General features: G+C 40.8%; 2 protein-coding genes across 2 annotated transcripts; both read right to left on the reverse strand.

Moving 5' to 3' along the window:
* Positions 1 to 16,297: 16,297 nt before the first annotated feature.
* On the reverse strand, positions 16,298 to 18,033 carry LOC122002709 (ferritin-3, chloroplastic-like). Its single transcript, XM_042557985.1, has 7 exons — positions 17,950 to 18,033; positions 17,810 to 17,870; positions 17,636 to 17,723; positions 17,194 to 17,255; positions 17,047 to 17,112; positions 16,658 to 16,721; positions 16,298 to 16,560 (listed from the first exon to the last, which is right to left on the reverse strand). The coding sequence occupies exons 2-7, from the start codon at positions 17,819 to 17,821 to the stop codon at positions 16,526 to 16,528; spliced, it is 327 nt and encodes a 108-aa protein (XP_042413919.1). The 5' UTR covers positions 17,822 to 17,870; positions 17,950 to 18,033; the 3' UTR covers positions 16,298 to 16,525.
* On the reverse strand, positions 17,946 to 18,715 carry LOC121999743 (ferritin-1, chloroplastic-like). The gene is made up of 2 exons (XM_042554382.1): positions 18,321 to 18,715; positions 17,946 to 18,033 (listed from the first exon to the last, which is right to left on the reverse strand). The coding sequence occupies exons 1-2, from the start codon at positions 18,713 to 18,715 to the stop codon at positions 17,946 to 17,948; spliced, it is 483 nt and encodes a 160-aa protein (XP_042410316.1).
* Between the last annotated feature and the right edge of the window lie 525 nt (positions 18,716 to 19,240).

Genomic DNA, 19,240 nt, shown 5'->3' on the forward strand with positions numbered 1-19,240 from the left:
ATTCAGCAAAATAATATTAGCTATTACAGTATTTTACTTTCAGTGGCACTGTACTGGATTAGATATCCATTGGGTTGGGCTCCCATAGTCGACCCTAGGTTTAGCTAACCTAGTAAACCCTACTAGATTCGGAACTTGCAATCCCGGGTCTAGTTAGGGATGCGCACACAGCAAGTACAGTTGCCGGGGCCCATCAGCAGCATGTTTAGTATTTTTACTTACTATATGTATATGGTTTTCAACCTCTCACAAATTAGTTCGTGAATTCAGTACAGTCCTAGCAGTAGTTCAGTATTAGCTTAGCTTAGTTTTTAGTATCAGCTTAGTTCTTCATTGATACCATGTGATTGATATCATGTTCAGCTTTAGATATGCCATAATTGTATGCTTATATGTCATGTCATGTTTAGTTTATCCAGTATACTTAGCATATCCTTTCAAACAGCATGATTTAAAATCATATTTGCATCGTATGCATGTTTTAGTGAGGTAGATGGTTTCTTACTAAGCTTTTTAGCTTACAGATACTATTTTCCTTATACTGCAGATACAGGTAAAAGGAAAATGGACTAGCTGTGGAGGCTGGAGGTCAATGCAGATCAAGATGTGTGTGGAAGGAACTGGAATAAAGATCCTAGGGATCTAGTTTTGTTTTATTATGCATTAGAACGTGTTCAGTATGCATTAGTACTTATAGCAAGCGTTATCTTACGTTTCTGTTAGTTAACAAGAGAACAGTTTAAAGCCTTGTTAGTTTTGGTTACCATATGTTTACATGCCATGAATTAGTATTCTATGCCTTAATCATGTTTAGTATGTTAGCCATTACTTAGTAGAATGTTTCTCTTAGCATTTATAGTGTTGTATAATGACTTTGGCACGCATCAGTGCTGAAATCAGACCTTTGGGTCGAAATCAGAAACTCGGATCGATCAGCCGATCGATTCGAGGGTCTTCAATCGATCAACTGATCGACTGGGCGATTCAGCTCGCGAACAGTAGGCGTCTGGATCGATCCAGCCAATTCCGTCGCGAACAGAGAGCTCTGGGATCGATCAATGGATCGATTGACCAGTTTGGATCGATCAGCCGATCGATCCAAATTATCGTCCCGGGCACAATAGCATGCTGGATCGATCACTGGATCGATCCAACCTATGTTCCGCATACAGTAGCCGGCTGAGTCGATCACTGGATCGATCCGACTATTCCAATCGATCTGTGGATCGATTGGGAGGTCTGATAACAGCTGGAAAACATATATTTCAGTTCCTTGACCATAGGGGATGTAGTATATGTTAGGTATACTTTAGATTACACTCCTTAGTACATGTAGAACCAAGAAATGTTAACAGCTTAGCAAAATTTTAATTAGTACAGCTTCCGCATCTAGTCTTAGTGATGGTCAGGAAATAGTTAGCACAGCATAATGTGACGATCGGCCTTATAGCCTAGTTAGTAGAAGGCGGGTTGTTACAGAGTGGTATCAGAGCAGGGTTCCATACTTCCTACACACACATCAGCATTGAACCTACAGCTTCCAAGTAAGAATACCTCTGCTTATTTATGTTTCTTGCTTTCTTGTTATAGCTCATGTTTATAAATAATTGATGCATGTTAGTATGTGATAGTATATAACATGATAGCAATAGTTATACAATTACAATTGTGTTAGTTATGCATGTCCTGTCCTCCATGTCTTTAGAAATGGCACAAGGACGCCCAGCTAGAAGGACACCAGCTACTGAGCCCCAGCATGAGGCAGGCAGTTCAGTGTCTCCCCCAGATCTTACAGCATTAGTGGCTCAGTTACAGCAGCAGCTAGCTGAACAACGACAGGAAATAGCCACCCTCAGGGCTAATCAGCAGAATACCCCCACAGTCACCCCGGAACCAAACCTGACGACTCCAGTTGTCTTAGAAGTTCCACCAGTCCAGCCTACAGTACCAGTAGCCCCAGCAACCGAGCCAAGAAAGGAAGCCTATCTGATCCAGTGGCAGCGAGTCAAGACAGAGAACTTTTCAGGCACTAGTAAACCATGGGATGCACAAGCCTGGTTCAAAACACTGGAGAGCACGATGGAGCTTCTGGACTGGCCAGAACACGAGAAGGTGAAGTGTGCCTCCTTCTGCCTGACAGGAGACGCACGCATGTGGTGGGAAAGAATCAGAACGAAGCGCCCAGTGAACCAGATGTCATGGGCTGACTTCGAGAAAGAATTTTTCGAGGAGTTCTTTCACATACGGGTTACAAACCGCCACTACGACGAGTTCACTGAGTTTCGTCAGGGCAACCTTTCAGTTGAGGAAGCCGTGAAGAAATTCAACAGGTTGGCTCGTCTATGCCCAGAGCTAGTCAGCACAGAGAAGGAACGAATCCGGCTGATGCTCAAGATGCTGAGGCCAGAGATAGCAGTGAACGTGGCTGGTGGCATACATAGGCCACAAACCACAGAGGAGTTAGTGAGCAGTACCTTGACCGCAGAGCATTACCAGAACAGCATAAAGTAGCAGAAGCAAGTCTCCTCAGAGTCCAAGGGTCAAGGAAACTCTCACACTCAAAAACAGCAAGGCCACAGCTCTAACTGGAAACAGCAAGCGCAAATCGTGGAGTGACCCAAAAGGAGGACCATCTAGCAAGCGACACGGTTATCCAAAGTGTGCTACTTGTGGGAAATTCCACCGGGGTTTGTCGCAAGGGCACACGAGATGTTTGAATGTGGACAAGAAGGGCACATGGCCAAGCTGGCCGAACAAGACCGGTCTTCCTCGGCCACAGCAGATTCAGCATGTCAGTTATATCAAATGCAGGCCGCTCTAGAAGGTCCACTTATCAGCCAGGGCATATTAGAAGCCCCTCCAGCTATGGCGAATGTGAGGATCTACTCACTCACCAGAGAGAACGTAGCCAATGCCTCGACAGTTGTCACAGGTCAGATTAGCATTTTACAGTATAGTGCTACTGTTCTATTTGATACTGGGACAACCCATTCATATATAGCCAGGATGTTCTCCGAAAAATTAGAAAGACCCTCAGAGGTACTCAGTGGTCAGTTTTTGACGGCACTACCTTCAGGAGAGATCATGGCATCCACGCGCTGGCTCAGAGCAGTGCCGGTCATTATAGCAGACAGAGAGCTCTTTTGTGATCTGATAGTGCTAGAGATGACCGACTATGACGTTATCTTTGGAATGGACTTTCTGATCAGATACGGTGCTACCATAGAGTGCCGTAAACAGAAAGTCATCTTCCAACCTGAAGCGGCAGTGCAATTTGAATACAGCGGGGAACCAAAGAGGAAGGCCAAGAAGTTTCTCTCAGCGATGAAAGCACAGAAGCTACTGGATTTAGGATGTACAGGATTCCTAGCACACGTAGTCAACGCCAGCCATGACAAGAACCAACAGCTAGCAGAGGTTCGAGTCGTATGTGACTACCCAGCAGTCTTCCTAGAAGAGTTACCAGGCTTAGCACCAGACAGGGAGATTGACTTTGAGATAGAGCTCATTCCCGGTACAAATCCTATCTCCAAAGCGCCTTATCGCATGGCTCCAGCAGAACTGAAGGAACTTCAGGAGCAACTACAGGAGCTTTCATACGCCCGAGTCACTCACCATGGGGAGCGCCTGTATTGTTTGTGAAGAAGAAGGATGGAAGCATGCGACTGTGCATAGACTACAGATCACTGAACCAAGTTACGATCAAGAACAGGTATCCCCTTCCCAGAATCGATGACCTGTTCGACCAGCTGAAGGGAGCAGCAGTGTTCTCTAAGATAGATCTCAGATCAGGTTATCATCAGGTGAAGGTTAAAGAAGGGGATATACCCAAGACAGCATTCAGAACCAGATACGGACACTACGAGTTCGTAGTCATGCCCTTTGGTGTGACCAATGCTCCAGCTACATTCATGGATCTCATGAACAGAGTATTCAGGGAGTATTTAGATAAGTTTGTTATTGTGTTTATCGATGACATCCTTATCTACTCAGGAACTCAGGAAGAACACTCAGAGCACCTGAAACTAGTATTGCAGACCCTTCAGCAGAACCAGCTATACGCCAAGTTCACGAAATGTGAATTTTGGCTAGATCAGGTGTCCTTCCTGGGTCACATCATCTCAAAGGATGGTATTATGGTAGATCCCAGCAAGATAGAAGCAGTAAGTAACTGGAAGAGACCTAAGAACGCCAGCGAAATCAGGAGCTTTCTGGGATTAGCAGGATATTACAGAAAGTTTGTGGAGGACTTCTCCAGGATAGCCTCCCCACTGACAGCTCTTACCAGAAAGAACAGGAAATTTCAGTGGACAGAGGACTGTGAGAACAGCTTCAGCGAGCTAAAAAGGAGATTGACCAGTGCTCCCATTTTGGCACTATCAGACAACACCAGCAGCTTTGACATCTATAGTGATGCCTCTAAGTTGGGACTAGGAGCAGTACTGATGCAAAACGGCAAGGTGATCGCCTATGCCTTCAGACAACTCAAGGATTATGAGAAGAATTACCCTACTCATGACCTTGAGCTTGCAGCAGTACCTTACTTACCTTATCTGGTGACGCTCCCCCTTCATTAGTGTTTTCTTCTTCTGAGGTTGCTCCCCCTTCATCTATGCTCATTTCTAAGTTAGATGTTTCTTCTAGCTGATGGTTGGCCATTAATGCTAGTCCTGAAAATTCTTCGACTTTGGATTCGGAGGACGATGAGTCATCCCACGTGGCCTTTAGGTTGTGTTTGGGTCGAGCTGGCTTCTTACTTTTTTATTTACTTTTGCTTTTCAGCTTTGGGCAGTCATCTTTTATATGTCCTTCTTCGTTGCAGTTGTAGCAGCGAACCGTTCTCTTCTTTCGATGATGCCTCTGTGATTTAAATTTATTAGTACTGAAAAACTTATTGAAGCGTCTTACCTGTAGTGCCGCTTCGGATTCATCGACTGAGGCTTCGGAGTCAGAACCGTTTACTTTTGCCTTTAGAGCTATGGTCTGACTGGTCTTCTCTACTCCATTGGGCTCTGAAACTCGAGATTCGTGAAGTTCAAAAGTCGAAAACAATTATTCTAAGGAACTTACCTCGAGATCCTTAGAGATGTAATACGCATCTGCTAAGGAGGCTCACTCTAGAGTTCTCGGGAAGGCATTGAGCACGTATCGGATAGAATCGCGGTTGGTTACCTCTTCTCCAAGGTTCGTTAGTTGCGTTATCAGCTCCTTGATTCTTGCTTGGAGATGCGCTACCTTCTCGCCTTGGATCATCCGGAGGTTCGTTAACTGGTTTCGGAGAATATCGTGCTTCGCTAGCTTCGCTTCGGAAGTACCTTCGTGAAGCTCCAGGAATTTTTCCCAGAGATCTTTCGCGGAGTCGTAGCTTCCGATTCGATTTACCTCCTGCGGCGGTAGAACGCTGAGTAGGTGGAACTCAGCCTTTCCGTTAGCGACGAAATTTGCTTGCTCCTTTTTCATCCAAGTATTTTCCTCCTTATTTTTTGGAACTTTATAGTCATATTTCATTATTAAAAGAATATCAAATTCAGTTTTAAAAAATACCTCCATTTTGCGCTTCCATGTGGCGAAGTCTCCGTCGAACTTCGGGGGATGGATGTTCGCTCCGGCCATCGTCTTGATCGTAGTGCTTCAGTTGGCAGTTAGTCCTTCTGAGGCGGTCTCGCTCTGATACCAATTGTAGGTGCAGGGGAAGCCGACAAGAGGGGGGTGAATTGTTGTAAACAAAAATAAAACTACCCTCCTCGGATTTCAACTCAGAATAAATGCAGTAGTAAAATAATGAAAGCAGAAAGTACAAGCAAAAATAGAATTTTTAACCTGGTTACAACCAAGAGGGTTGTTAATCCAGGGCAGTGAAAAGCACACTAAGAAAATTCTCCTTTGCTGAAGGCAGAGAAGCCTTTTACACTCTAATTGCTCAGAACTACTGCTAGGAATTGCTTACAGATTGATTGCTTGAGTTGTTGTTGAATTCCTAGCTCCAGAGGCCTTTTTATAGCTCCTGGAAAGTCTATCTCGAGGGTCCAAGGAGCCTCCAACAAGGATCAAGGCGCCTCCAGCTCGGTCAGCGGATAAAACTTTATCCGCAATGCAAACGGTCAAAACTAACCTATTGAAGGCACCTCCAAGCCAGCTGGAGACGCCTCCAAGCTGGTAGCTCCAATTTCCAGCTTGGTTTCTTCAGCTTCCGACGCTCCGTTCTTTTGGGTGATTGCGGCCAACCAGAATAGGGCTCACTCGAATCCAATTCCCGACCTTATCCTAGAGCAGCATTCCGTCCAGGCTTAACGTTCCTCGAACGTCGCGCACGCTTTTCACACCCACTGGAGTACTCTTCTGCAGCTCTCTCGTCCTTCGGGCGCACCGAGCCCATCGGCTCCCATCCCGTGCCGTCCTTATCGCTAGCTGCGTCTTCCGCTCGACTTCATGTGCTCCTAAGCTCCTGCACACTCAGTCTAACGACCCAATTTTCATCATTAGGAGTCCTAAAAGTGCTTTAAAATATTTAAAAATATTTTAGAAAAATTCTAGATATTTTTAGGAATTTATAGAGTATTTTTATGTAATTTTTGGAGTTCGTTTGGTATTTTTACCAAACGAAAGAAGTTTTTAAAAAAAAAAAGTGTTAAGGTTGGGTTTTGAACTCAAGATCTTGGACCGAACTAGACCTTAACCAAGGTCAGCCAACCAACTGAGCTAAGCAAGTTTTGTTATAATATAGGGGAATTAAATGTAGTTAAGTAGTTGTAAGAAATGAAATTAAAATTCCGTTTAAAAAAAAAAAAAAAGAGTCGAGGGCGGCTCGAACCCGAGACCTTCGGGAATCCTCTTTTCCAACAGACCAAGCGTGCACGCTGATATTTCGTGAACAAATCAATCGTGAATTGGTCTTAAGCCGTAGGTTATAAAAGGATAAGAAAGAGAGGGGTTAATTATTTTCTTTTCTCTCTTCTCCTCTTCCCTGGCGTCGGCGACCCCTCTCGGGCGGAAAACATCGACGAGTTGAAGGCTTCGTCTCCGGCGCCGGCCAAGGGGTCTTTCCGCGAGATCTTCACGGACCCGAACACCTCTCGTCAAGGAGAACACACGGGCACAGAAGGAGGGCAGAGATCTTCACCTCTCCGAACCCTAGAAGGCTCTCTTTCGGCTGTAGGACCAAGAATCCGAGGTAAGTCGCTTACTCACCTGCGGTAGGATAGCTTCGAAGTTTAATTCTTGTTCCTTTTCTTGTTCCCGAAGCTTTGGATGAAACCTAGGGCTGTGTGGGCTGTGTTATTGTCGAATGATGGAACGAGAAATGATTTGAGTTCTTTCCTGTGAAGTTCTCATTTTGATTTATGCCTTCCTTGATATTATTGATTCAGTTGGGGATTCTTAATAGATTTCTATAAGAATTTGGATGTTGCAAGTTTTCTCTTTGCTTTGTTTCAGATTCGAGAGAGGTTGTGTAGAATTGGTGATTGTTTTGCTTTCCTGTGTGGTTCTGATTCACGGATTGATTTGGTACTTCCTTGTATTTTTGAAGCATGCTGTGAAGATTTGGGGGGTAAAGTGTAGAGGTTGTATACTGATCAGTATATTAGATTTGTCTAGTAGTATGTTTAAAGAAATGTTGCTAGAGGTTTAAGAGATTTGCTTTTCTCCTTTTTTAATTCGGCAGTAGCATGTTTAATGAATTAGGTTTTGGACAGATTTGTGTGCTTTCACTTGATTCCAATGTTGTATCGGTTTCCTCATGATGGCTAATTCTCTAAATAGATTTAGAGGGTTATAGGATGAATGCAGTATTGGCTTTATTAGTTTATGTTGAAGAATTTATGGCAATGAACATGGAACGGTTTAGATCTTTCTTTGAGCATGTAGTTTCATGTTGTGGTCATTGCAATGAATAGAAATGCTTATATACATGTAGTATCTCAATTTTGGTTGTTCTCTTCTTTGCTGCCATGTGTAGGAATAGGCTTCTAAATAAGCATGTAGTAGAGTTGTTTTATGCTGTTAGCATTTTAGTTGTTTAGTTTTCGATATAGATCCTTCCTTATTAGTTTTTAACGAAGGCAAATTTCAAATTTATGTAGCTTCGATGAGTAGGAACAACTATATAAGTCCACATTGCAGTTTCGATTTTCCTTTGCATTCTAACCAGGCTGAATAGCTTTTGTTCTAGCATGCTTAAAGATTTCAGAATTGTTTTTCTTTGTTTTAAATATGTTGTAGCATGTTTGAAGAAGTTAGATTTGCTTTCTTTTGATTTGTTTTTGATATAGCATGCTTATAGAAGTCAGATTTTCTTTCCTTTGATTTAATCCTGTTGTAGCATGCCTATATTCTTTTAAGAGTTTAAGAAAAATATAAGAAAGATAAAAAAAAAAGAAATAAAAAGGCCAAGGCCTTAAGTAGATCCCAAAGTCAAGACTTTAGGGATTTTGGCACACAAGGTGCTAAAGAAAATGCCGAGGCATTACATAGAAGTATTAAAAGATAACAAGTATTTTACTTTTATCAGTGGCACTGTGTTGGACTCTCTGTCCTTGGGCTGGGCTCCGATAGTCGTCCCTAGGTTTAGATAACCTAGTAGTAACGGCTCGGCCAGCGGTCGACGGTCGACGACCATAGGGTCGCCAAATGGGCCGCCGAATGGGTCGGGTCGTTACAAAAGAAAAAGCACAGTTGCCGGGCCCAAGAAGAAGTTGATTATTATTTTGAAGTATTATAAGTATAAGTTTTGAACAAGTAAAGCAAGTTTTACATAAGTATAAAGTATTTAAAGAATAAGTCTTTAAACAAGTGAAATAAGATTCAGAAGGTGTTTAGAATTCAGTAAGCTTAGTTCTTTATGCAAGCATGATAGTATAGACTTGCCTTACATGTTTAGCCTTTCAGTATGTTTCTTTACTAATAGAAGAGCATGAGTTAGTTTACTGTTCTTTGCTATTTATGAGCATGATTAGCTATACATGTTTAGTATTTCAGTTAGTATGATTCCTTTGCTATGTATGAGCATGAGTAGCTTTACATGTTAGCATTCAGTTTTAGCATGTTTTTATTTATATATATGCATATCGAGATTTTGTGAGTTAGATAGCGCTTACTAAACAAATTTTGCTTATAGACTACACTTACTCTTACTGCAGATACAGGAAAGGAAAAGATATAGAAGGAAGGCGACAAGGAGGTATTCGAAGGTTGTGTGATGCCAGGACTATGGAAGCCTTGGGACTAGGAAAGAAGTTTTAGTTTAGTTTTTATTATCTTTTGCTATGTTAGGAGTATTTGAGATAGTATTTGTTATTTTGCTATGATTAGGACGTAGTAGAAGAATTGTAATCTTGTGTGATGATTTCTTGTGTTGTTTTCTTTATTTTGGATTTATTATACTGCGTGGTTGATTGATATGTGTTCCAGCCGCTTGTGGCTGAGTATATATTGCATGTATTGTTGAATAAGGTCACCGGAACAGGGGAGGCTCTGCCGAAATTTTTCGGTAGGGTTTCCATGTGATTTTTAATCATACCGGTTAAGTAGAGTTAGTAGTTAAGTAACGGTCATCCTTAGAGAGTAGTAGTAGTTAGAAGGGTGGTCGTTATAGTTGGTATCGGAGCAGTTCCCATTCTCCAGCATCACACATCAGCACCCTCCTTGCCGTCTTCAAGTAGGAAAGTACTTAAGTTTTCTTTTATACTTTCTTATTGCTTACAGTGTAGAGTATTTGCTTAGAAATGTTTAAGTAAGATAGAAGTTCTTGATTTCTTTTGTTTACATATGTATATATGTTTAGAAAGTGTAGGGACGATTTTAAGTTTCTCTACATAACTAGATGTCAAGAAGAGGATGTCCCCGTACCGTTCGTACTGAGGACCGAGCACAGGAGAACGAAGAGCCCAGGATAGCTGAACCAAATCTTTCTGAAGTTGTTGCTCAACTCCAGAGACAAGTGTCGGAGCAGCAACGAGTGATCGTCAATCTGATGGCGAATCAGCAGCCAATCCCTCCCACTCCTCCAACTAATAATGTGGAGACTCCAGTAGTGACGGAGGTTCCACCAGCCGCTCTGGAAGTCCCCACAGTACCTAGAAGACAAGAAGCCTATCTGATACAGTGGTTGAAGCTGAAGCCAGAAAGTTTCTCCGGCATGACTGAGCCCTGGGATGCTCAGGCTTGGTTTAAGACACTGGAGAGCACCATGGAGCTTCTTGACTGGCCAGAAGTCGAGAAAGTCAAGTGTGTCTCTTTCTGCCTATCAGGTGATGCTCGTATGTGGTGGGAGAGAGCTAAGAGCAAGAGGTTGATCAATCAGATGAGCTGGGCTGACTTCGAGACAGAGTTTTACGAAGAATTCTTCCGCCAACGGATCACTAATAAGCATTTTGAGGAGTTTATGGAATTCAGATAAGGTGACCTATCGGTGGAAGAAGCAGTGAAGAAATTTAATAGGCTAGCCCGTCTCTGTCCAGAGCTAGTAAGTACGGAAAAGGAACGAGTCAGAATGATGCTCAGGATGCTGAGACCAGTAATAGCACTTAATGTGAGTAGTGGAACTCACCCGCCCCAAACTGGCGAAGAGCTAGTTAGCAGAGCATTAGTCGCTGAGCACTATCTAGACAGCATCAAGGCACAACGAGTGCAACACAAGTCGGTCAAGATGGAGGACAAGACAGCAGGGAGTCAGAAGCCCCAGGCAAGTGAGCAGGATGGGAAGGGTAAAGATAATAAAAGGAAACGATGGAATACAGGGGATAGCCAAGGGGGAGGTCCAACAAACAAGCAGACCAAGTTTCCTCCCTGCCCTAAATGTGGGAAGATACATCTAGGAGCCTGTCTTTTGGGTACAACCGGATGTTATTCCTATGGCCAAGAAGGACATCTAGCTAGGGCATGTCCTAGCAAGTTTAAGGCACCTCAGCCACTGTCAGCGCAATATGGAGACGAGCCTGCACAGTTACACCACATGACAACGTCATTAGAGGGACCCTATCTCAGTCAAGGACAGTTGGAAGCCCCGCCCGTTCCAACCAATGCCAGAGTATTTTCTCTTACTGAGGAAGACGCTGCCGGTGCCTCACAATAGTCGTAGAATTATTCTAAGTTCGAGGATGAACTTTTTATAAGGTATGGGGAATTGTAACGACCCAATTTTCCTCATTAGGAGTTCTAAAAGTGCTTTAAAATATTTAGAAATACTTTAGAAAAATTCTAGATATTTTTAGGAATTTATAGAGCATTTTTATGCAATTTTTGGAGTTCGTTTGGTATTTTTACCAAACGAAAGAAGTTTTAAAAAAAAAATGTTAAGGTTGGGTTTTGAACTCAAGATCTTGGACCGAACTAGACCTTAACCAAGGTCAGCCAACCAACTGAGCTAAGCAAGTTTTGTTATAATATAGGGGAATTAAATGTAGTTAAGTAGTTGTAAGAAATGAAATTAAAATTCCGTTTAAAAAAAAAAAAAAAGAGTCGAGGGCGGCTCGAACCCGAGACCTTCGGGAATCCTCTTTTCCAGCAGACCAAGCGTGCACGCTGATATTTCGTGAACAAATCAATCGCGAATTGGTCTTAAGCCGTAGGTTATAAAAGGATAAGAAAGAGAGGGGTTAACTATTTTCTTTTCTCTCTTCTCCTCTTCCCTGGCGTCGGCGACCCCTCTCGGGCTGAAAACATCGACGAGTTGAAGGCTTCGTCTCCGGCGCCGGCCAAGGGGTCTTTCCGCGAGATCTTCACGGACCCGAACACCTCTCGTCAAGGAGAACACACGGGCACAGAAGGAGGGCAGAGATCTTCACCTCTCCGAACCCTAGAAGGCTCTCTTTCGGCTGTAGGACCAAGAATCCGAGGTAAGTCGCTTACTCACCTGCGGTAGGATAGCTTCGAAGTTTAATTCTTGTTCCTTTTCTTGTTCCCGAAGCTTTGGATGAAACCTAGGGCTGTGTGGGCTGTGTTATTGCCGAATGATGGAACGAGAAATGATTTGAGTTCTTTCCTGTGAAGTTCTCATTTTGATTTATGCCTTCCTCGATATTATTGATTCAGTTGGGGATTCTTAATAGATTTCTATAAGAATTTGGATGTTGCAAGTTTTCTCTTTGCTTTGTTTCAGATTCGAGAGAGGTTGTGTAGAATTGGTGATTGTTTTGCTTTCCTGTGTGGTTCTGATTCACGGATTGATTTGGTACTTCCTTGTATTTTTGAAGCATGCTGTGAAGATTTGGGGGGTAAAGTGTAGAGGTTGTATACTGATCAGTATATTAGATTTGTCTAGTAGTATGTTTAAAGAAATGTTGCTAGAGGTTTAAGAGATTTGCTTTTCTCCTTTTTTAATTCGGCAGTAGCATGTTTAATGAATTAGGTTTTGGACAGATTTGTGTGCTTTCACTTGATTCCAATGTTGTATCGGTTTCCTCATGATGGCTAATTCTCTAAATAGATTTAGAGGGTTATAGGATGAATGCAGTATTGGCTTTATTAGTTTATGTTGAAGAATTTATGGCAATGAACATGGAACGGTTTAGATCTTTCTTTGAGCATGTAGTTTCATGTTGTGGTCATTGCAATGAATAGAAATGCTTATATACATGTAGTATCTCAGTTTTGGTTGTTCTCTTCTTTGCTGCCATGTGTAGGAATAGGCTTCTAAATAAGCATGTAGTAGAGTTGTTTTATGATGTTAGCATTTCAGTTGTTTAGTTTTCGATATAGATCCTTCCTTATTAGTTTTTAACGAAGGCAAATTTCAAATTTATGTAGCTTCGATGAGTAGGAACAACTATATAAGTCCACATTGCAGTTTCGATTTTCCTTTGCATTCTAACCAGGCTGAATAGCTTTTGTTCTAGCATGCTTAAAGATTTCAGAATTGTTTTTCTTTGTTTTAAATATGTTGTAGCATGTTTGAAGAAGTTAGATTTGCTTTCTTTTGATTTGTTTTTGATATAGCATGCTTATAGAAGTCAGATTTTCTTTCCTTTGATTTAATCCGGTTGTAGCATGCCTATATTCTTTTAAGAGTTTAAGAAAAATATAAGAAAGATAAAAAAAAAAGAAAGAAAAAGGCCAAGGCCTTAATTAGATCCTAAAGTTAAGACTTTAGAGATTTTGGCACACAAGGTGCTAAAGAAAATGCTGAGGCATTACATAGAAGTATTAAAAGATAACAAGTATTTTACTTTTATCAGTGGCACTGTGTTGGACTCTCTGTCCTTGGGCTGGGCTCCCATAGTCGTCCCTAGGTTTAGATAACCTAGTAGTAACGGCTCGACCGACGGTCGACGACCATAGGGTCGCCAAATGGGCCGCCGAATGGGTCGGGTCGTTACAAAAGAAAAAGCACAGTTGCCGGCCCAAGAAGAAGTTGATTATTATTTTGAAGTATTATAAGTATAAGTTTTGAACAAGTAAAGCAAGTTTTACATAAGTATAAAGTATTTAAAGAATAAGTCTTTAAACAAGTGAAATAAGATTCAGAAGGTGTTTAGAATTCAGTAAGCTTAGTTCTTTATGCAAGCATGATAGTATAGACTTGCCTTACATGTTTAGCCTTTCCGTATGTTTCTTTACTAATAGAAGAGCATGAGTTAGTTTACTGTTCTTTGCTATTTATGAGCATGATTAGCTATACATGTTTAGTATTTCAGTTAGTATGATTCCTTTGCTATCTATGAGCATGAGTAGCTTTACATGTTAGCATTCAGTTTTAGCATGTTTTTATTTATATACATGCATATCGAGATTTTGTGAGTTAGATAGCGCTTACTAAGCAAATTTTACTTATAGACTACACTTCCTCTTACTGCAGATACAGGAAAGGAAAAGATATAGAAGGAAGGCGACAAGGAGGTGTTCGAAGGATGTGTGATGCCAGGACTATTGAAGCCTTATGACTAGGAAAGAAGTTTTAGTTTAGTTTTTATTATCTTTTGCTATGTTAGGAGTATTTGAGATAGTATTTGTTATTTTGCTATGATTAAGACGTAGTAGAAGAATTGTAATCTTGTGTGATGATTTCTTGTGTTGTTTTCTTTATTTTGGATTTATTATACTGCGTGGTTGATTGATATGTGTTCCAGCCGCTTGTGGCTGAGTATATATTGCATGTATTGTTGAATAAGGTCACCGGAACAGGGGAGGCTCTGCCGAAATTTTTCGGTAGGGTTTCCATGTGATTTTTAATCATACCAGTTAAGTAGAGTTAGTAGTTAAGTAACGGTCATCCTTAGAGAGTAGTAGTAGTAAGAAGGGTGGTCATTACACTCAGACACAGGGATCAAACACAGCAGGACCTAACCAACTTGGTTGATCACATCAAAACTACCACGGGATCCAACAAAAGGTCTCATACTAATGGAGATATCTTTCTCTTATAAATCCATGATTTTTTTCATATATTTTTAATATGAAATTTTATTTGCAACCATTATAACCTAACAATCTCTATTTAAATTATCATGGAATCATAGAAGGAATAGAATAATAAAAATATAGAAGAAGCAAAGCTAACATACCATATATTCCCTTCCATACCACTTGGAGAATCTTGCTATGAAATCTAGGTTATTGGATATTGAGATTGTGGGTTGTAGGTTGTTGGTCATGTGTTGGAGGGGTATTATCACTAGTTTTCTCTTCAAAAAGGTAGATCCGCTATCTTAGGAGTCCTAGTATTTGATCCACGGATATGGAGGGAGATAAATGTAAGTACATAGGTATTAGGCACATGGTAGGATAACCATAGGTCGTCAGTTCCTGAGAATCGATCCCTGATTATTACGTTAGAGATACCATGAGTCTACCATCTGTGTTACGTCCTGGGGGCTACTAGTTCTCTCTTCATGTCAAACTAAGAAGTGAAGTTGAATGAAATATGATTAAAGGAGCTTGGGATGTGATCTTGCGTATGGAGCATGATGTGCTAGGACTCTTGAGCTATAAGAGTGATTCAGGAGGCCAAGTCAGGAAGTTGGGTCATGGTGTTGGAATGGGGTACTGAGACATTGAACATTCGAAAGCAACTCAAGACATCACGCAGTGATGCCCCAGGTAAAATTGTCCTTCTAACACTGGACTCGAAATTCACAACCCTAAAATTGGGACCCTAAATTTTCTATTAAAGTTTCATAGTATGATTCGAAGTGGAATAAAAGGGAATCTACAATGTCTAATGATAATTTTTTTGTCTATATTCTATTCCTTACATGATCCCACTATGATTTAAGTATAGGAACTTTACCGAGATGACTCTGTGATACTCTCTACAATCCATACAGGTCCGACCACATCATGAGAGAATTTTAAGCCGCACAGGTTTCGGCAGCATCATGTCTACTAGAGCCCAAAAAAAAAGGGTCATCCTGATTATCTTTCACAAGTACTTATTATTTGCCCCTCCCCCCTTCTCTCGTACTTGTATCAACTATCAAGGCCCCTAGAACTCCATTAGCACCTTAGCACATTCTATGCACTCACATATTACTCATCTACACGCTCCTTTGAAGACTTACTCTCCTAATCTATTAGGCGTGTGTTCATACTCCCATCCGTCTTATTCCCAATGCGCTGCGAGAGAGAAAATGGATGTGAATAGTTTCATAAACTAATGATTTGAAAAATGTTCCACTTCTAATCCCAATTCATAAACCTTGTAGAGAAAGCTTATTCAAATTTATCAACACAATTGGTCTAGAAAATTTAGTTCTCGAATCCAAGAATACAATTTGATCTATTTTCATGAGGCTTCCCATAGTAAAATAACAATGAACAATGAACAAACTCCTATATTCAAATTGGGACTTTGTAGATTTACTCAATGAGATTCTAAAATAGTAGTTATACACTCCTCCGAATAATTAAAGAAAGTAAAATATTAAACAAATAGAACAATCACTCTAGGTTTAATGAGCCCAGAGCCCATGGTCAAAAAACAAAATGGACTAGGGAATTGACCACTTGCAATTGCAGCCGGATCGCACCACCCCCTGTTATAGTTTGGGTCATGACGGGTAACCAAAGGCCGCTCGGAGGTCGCCAGCGGTGGGCAAGTGGCCAAGCTGTCGAGCGACGAGCGGGAGGTGGCCTCCGACCACTCGCCCCAACCCAAACTATAATCTAGGGACAGTAAACCTAGGGAGGGATCATAACCAATTATGGTCGGATCACGGTCATAATCTAGTCGTAATTATAAGTGAGTCGTCCCCTGATCCACTTTTTTTTATGAACGAAGGATCCCAAATCCATGGCATGAAGTCAGCCCTTTCAAGTTATGACAACCACACACAATTGCACGTGTTTATTCCAACATGCAGTGTTAATCCAGTTGATTGGTAAAGCTTGAACCAAGTTTCATAGTCAATCGAGACTAGACCTCGACGTCATACATCAAATTTTATTTCCTCCAGAAACCCCGTCTGGTTATGCTCTCTACTTTCGACAGCATCAAAGATTACACATACAGAATGAAGCAAATGACAACCTACAGCTAGAGACAGATGTAATTGATCAGGACCTCAACACTTTAGGCAGCCACAGCATCTCCCTAATGGAGGAGCATCTGGTCGAAATGCCAAACCCCTGCATATAATACCCAATCGCAAATAAGACATCTGAAGGTTATCTACAACGTTTCAAAATAGACATCTAGAGATTATCTTAATAATGGAATCCTTACCATGTCCTTTCCCTAACCTTCTCAGCTGAGCAACGTACTCAGATATCTTCTTTATGGCTTCCACCTGAAAATGAGATGAAGATTACAAAGTTCAGCAGCAGCAAGCAAATTTGATTTTTCTAACTTGTTGTTTGACAGGTTCATAAGTTTGCTATTACTTATTTGCTCCAATAGTATTCTAATAGCGATATAGAGATTGGTTACTGGAGAGTAGAAATTGAAAAATAAAGCTTTTGCTTTCTTTTTTTACCTTGACCTTTCAATCTTATTCTACGTTTTTGTCTATAATTTTGCTGATTTTAGTGTAATTATGTTGAATTTTTTTTTGAACAAATTAACAATTATGTCAAAATTGACAATCAGCTAAACCATCCTCATAATTATGTCACCTGCTCTCCCAGAAATTCACTCTCAATAAAGTCAGCCAGTTGAGCATCATTGTAATTTTCAGCAATCTGGATTAAATTTCAAGACAATGTAAAAGTTAAAATATGAGATAACGCTAACTAGTTGGACCATGGTTCAATATCACTTACATTGTGTAGCTGGATCAGCTTCTCGTTCGTCAACTTCTCAAGAGCCAAAGTCAATTCCATGGCTGAAACAAAGCAAAACAATGTCACCAAAGACTCTACAAAATCCAAGGTTTGATCAAACTTAGCAGAGTAGTAAAAAAAATAAAAAAAAAAATAGAATGGTACAAAACCAAATAATTCAATCTCGATGTAAATATTTAGGATTCCGAATGAAAATATTAGGATTCCTGGAGCCGACATTAAATTGTAAAAATTTAGGAATAGTCGTCATCGTTGTTTTAAAAAAAAAAAAAAGTCTCTCTCCTGGAACATCATCAATGAATAAGTAATAAGAGGATAGAGTTCATCGATATTGAGGAGAATGGACGAAACAAATATTTATATGCAACAGTTACATAAAACGATAGAGTAGATTTGTGCTGATGCACAGATTCGAACTTACCATGCAATGCTTCTCCCTTCTCGGGATGATCGAATTCAGACGGTGGCATAACAAGAGACTGGAGTTTCACTCTTCCTCCTCGCTTGTTCTGATCACGGAGAGATTTAGAATCAGTTGTCGTAGTTCAGAGACAATAACAAACACCTTGAAATTTAATTTGAATCTGTAACTTACTTGGTATTCCATCAGTTTCTCGGCATGCTCCCTTTCCTCTTCACTTGACTCCTTGAAAAATCTGTAATGAGCAAAAGCAAGTCAAATATACTCAAGAATCACAACACATGTATGAAAATAGAGAATAAACGCCTACTTACTTTGCGAGGCCTTTCAGCGCAACGTTGTCGCGGTCGAAGTAAGCGAACAAGGCATGATAGACGTAGGAATTATTGTATTCGACACTGCGAATGGAACAATGTTGACGAGATCACTGAGATTGATCTAATTAAATTTCTCATAGAAGGAATTTAAAGAACAGAACAAACGAAAGGTAAGTCAAACAGAACTATCAACTAACTAACAAGGCAGCTAAGAACTCGCTAGCATTGTGGAGATCCCAGGTCATTTATCTCGAGAAGATAAATGACAAAGAAATTTCATCGAAAAGATGAATCAACGATCGCAGGGAAAAAATATTACAATAAACATAAGGTTAAATGAATGAGAGATCTAGAGAAATAGAACCGACTTGATCTGTTGATTGATGGCAGATTCGCACTCATCGGCGTATTTCTGACGGCCCAAAGACAGATCTGGGGACGTCGGAATCAGAGCGAGCTCCTTCCCGATCTCCTCCAAGTCCAAGGCAGCGGCCGCGGAAGCTTCGGCATGTCTTCTCGCTCGAAGGATGCGAAGGATGATGGGTGGGGAATGAAAGGGTGAGGACGCGGGGATATAAAAAGGGCAGGGGAGAGACTGGATGGGCGACAAGTGGACAGTCAGATCATTTTCAGTCGGATGCGCGTGTGGACGACTCACGATCTCCACACGACTCTCTTCCTCGGCGACCGTGTGAAAGGAATCTTTAAGCCACAAAAAATAAAGTTTTGAAAACAAAAGGCAGCTCATAGCTTTTAATGCCATCCACGGTGCAAACGGAACTAATAATTCCATTTCCTTTTTTTGATATTTTTATCTGATTTTCATATTATCATTCAGATATTTTATTTTTCAAATATTTTAAAATTTATAATTAAATATTTTATTAAGTAAATATTTATAGATAAATTCGTTAAATATCAAATATCTTTAATTCTCTCCTTAAAAAATTATATTTCAAAAAAAAAAAAATTAAATAAGTAATCAATGCCCACTTTTTTTGGTGGCCCCTGTTACACGTCACCCACGTGCCCCCAATGCAAAGGCCGTCTTTTTTTTAAAATATTTTTTTTATATATTTTTTAAATATAGAAATCACCCAGTATATTGGAGAGGATCTGCATGGATGCCCTAGTAAGGAAGACGTGTGGCGGCCTCGCGCTTGGTGCGGAGACAACAGCAAATGAGACCCACAGAAGTCGCGTGTTGCTTCCCAGCTGATCATGGTCTTTGTGTTGATTTACAGTGAAACAACGTTCTAAAAGAAATCTAGAAAGTAGATGTACAAAA

Source organism: Zingiber officinale, chromosome 7A (genome assembly GCF_018446385.1).
Source record: "Zingiber officinale cultivar Zhangliang chromosome 7A, Zo_v1.1, whole genome shotgun sequence".
Taxonomy (NCBI): domain Eukaryota; kingdom Viridiplantae; phylum Streptophyta; class Magnoliopsida; order Zingiberales; family Zingiberaceae; genus Zingiber; species Zingiber officinale.

Excerpts from the sequence above, each read along its gene's own strand:
- LOC121999743 (XM_042554382.1), bottom strand. The coding sequence starts at position 18,715 with ATGGCATTAAAAGCTATGAGCTGCCTTTTGTTTTCAAAACTTTATTTT. Across the intron at positions 18,034-18,320 it reads GCCATCAATCAACAGATCAA|TGTCGAATACAATAATTCCT; the intron begins GTCGGTTCTATT and ends TTCCATTCGCAG.
- LOC122002709 (XM_042557985.1), bottom strand. Across the intron at positions 17,113-17,193 it reads AGCTGATCCAGCTACACAAT|ATTGCTGAAAATTACAATGA; the intron begins GTAAGTGATATT and ends AATTTAATCCAG. Across the intron at positions 16,722-17,046 it reads GTGAATTTCTGGGAGAGCAG|GTGGAAGCCATAAAGAAGAT; the intron begins GTGACATAATTA and ends TCTCATTTTCAG.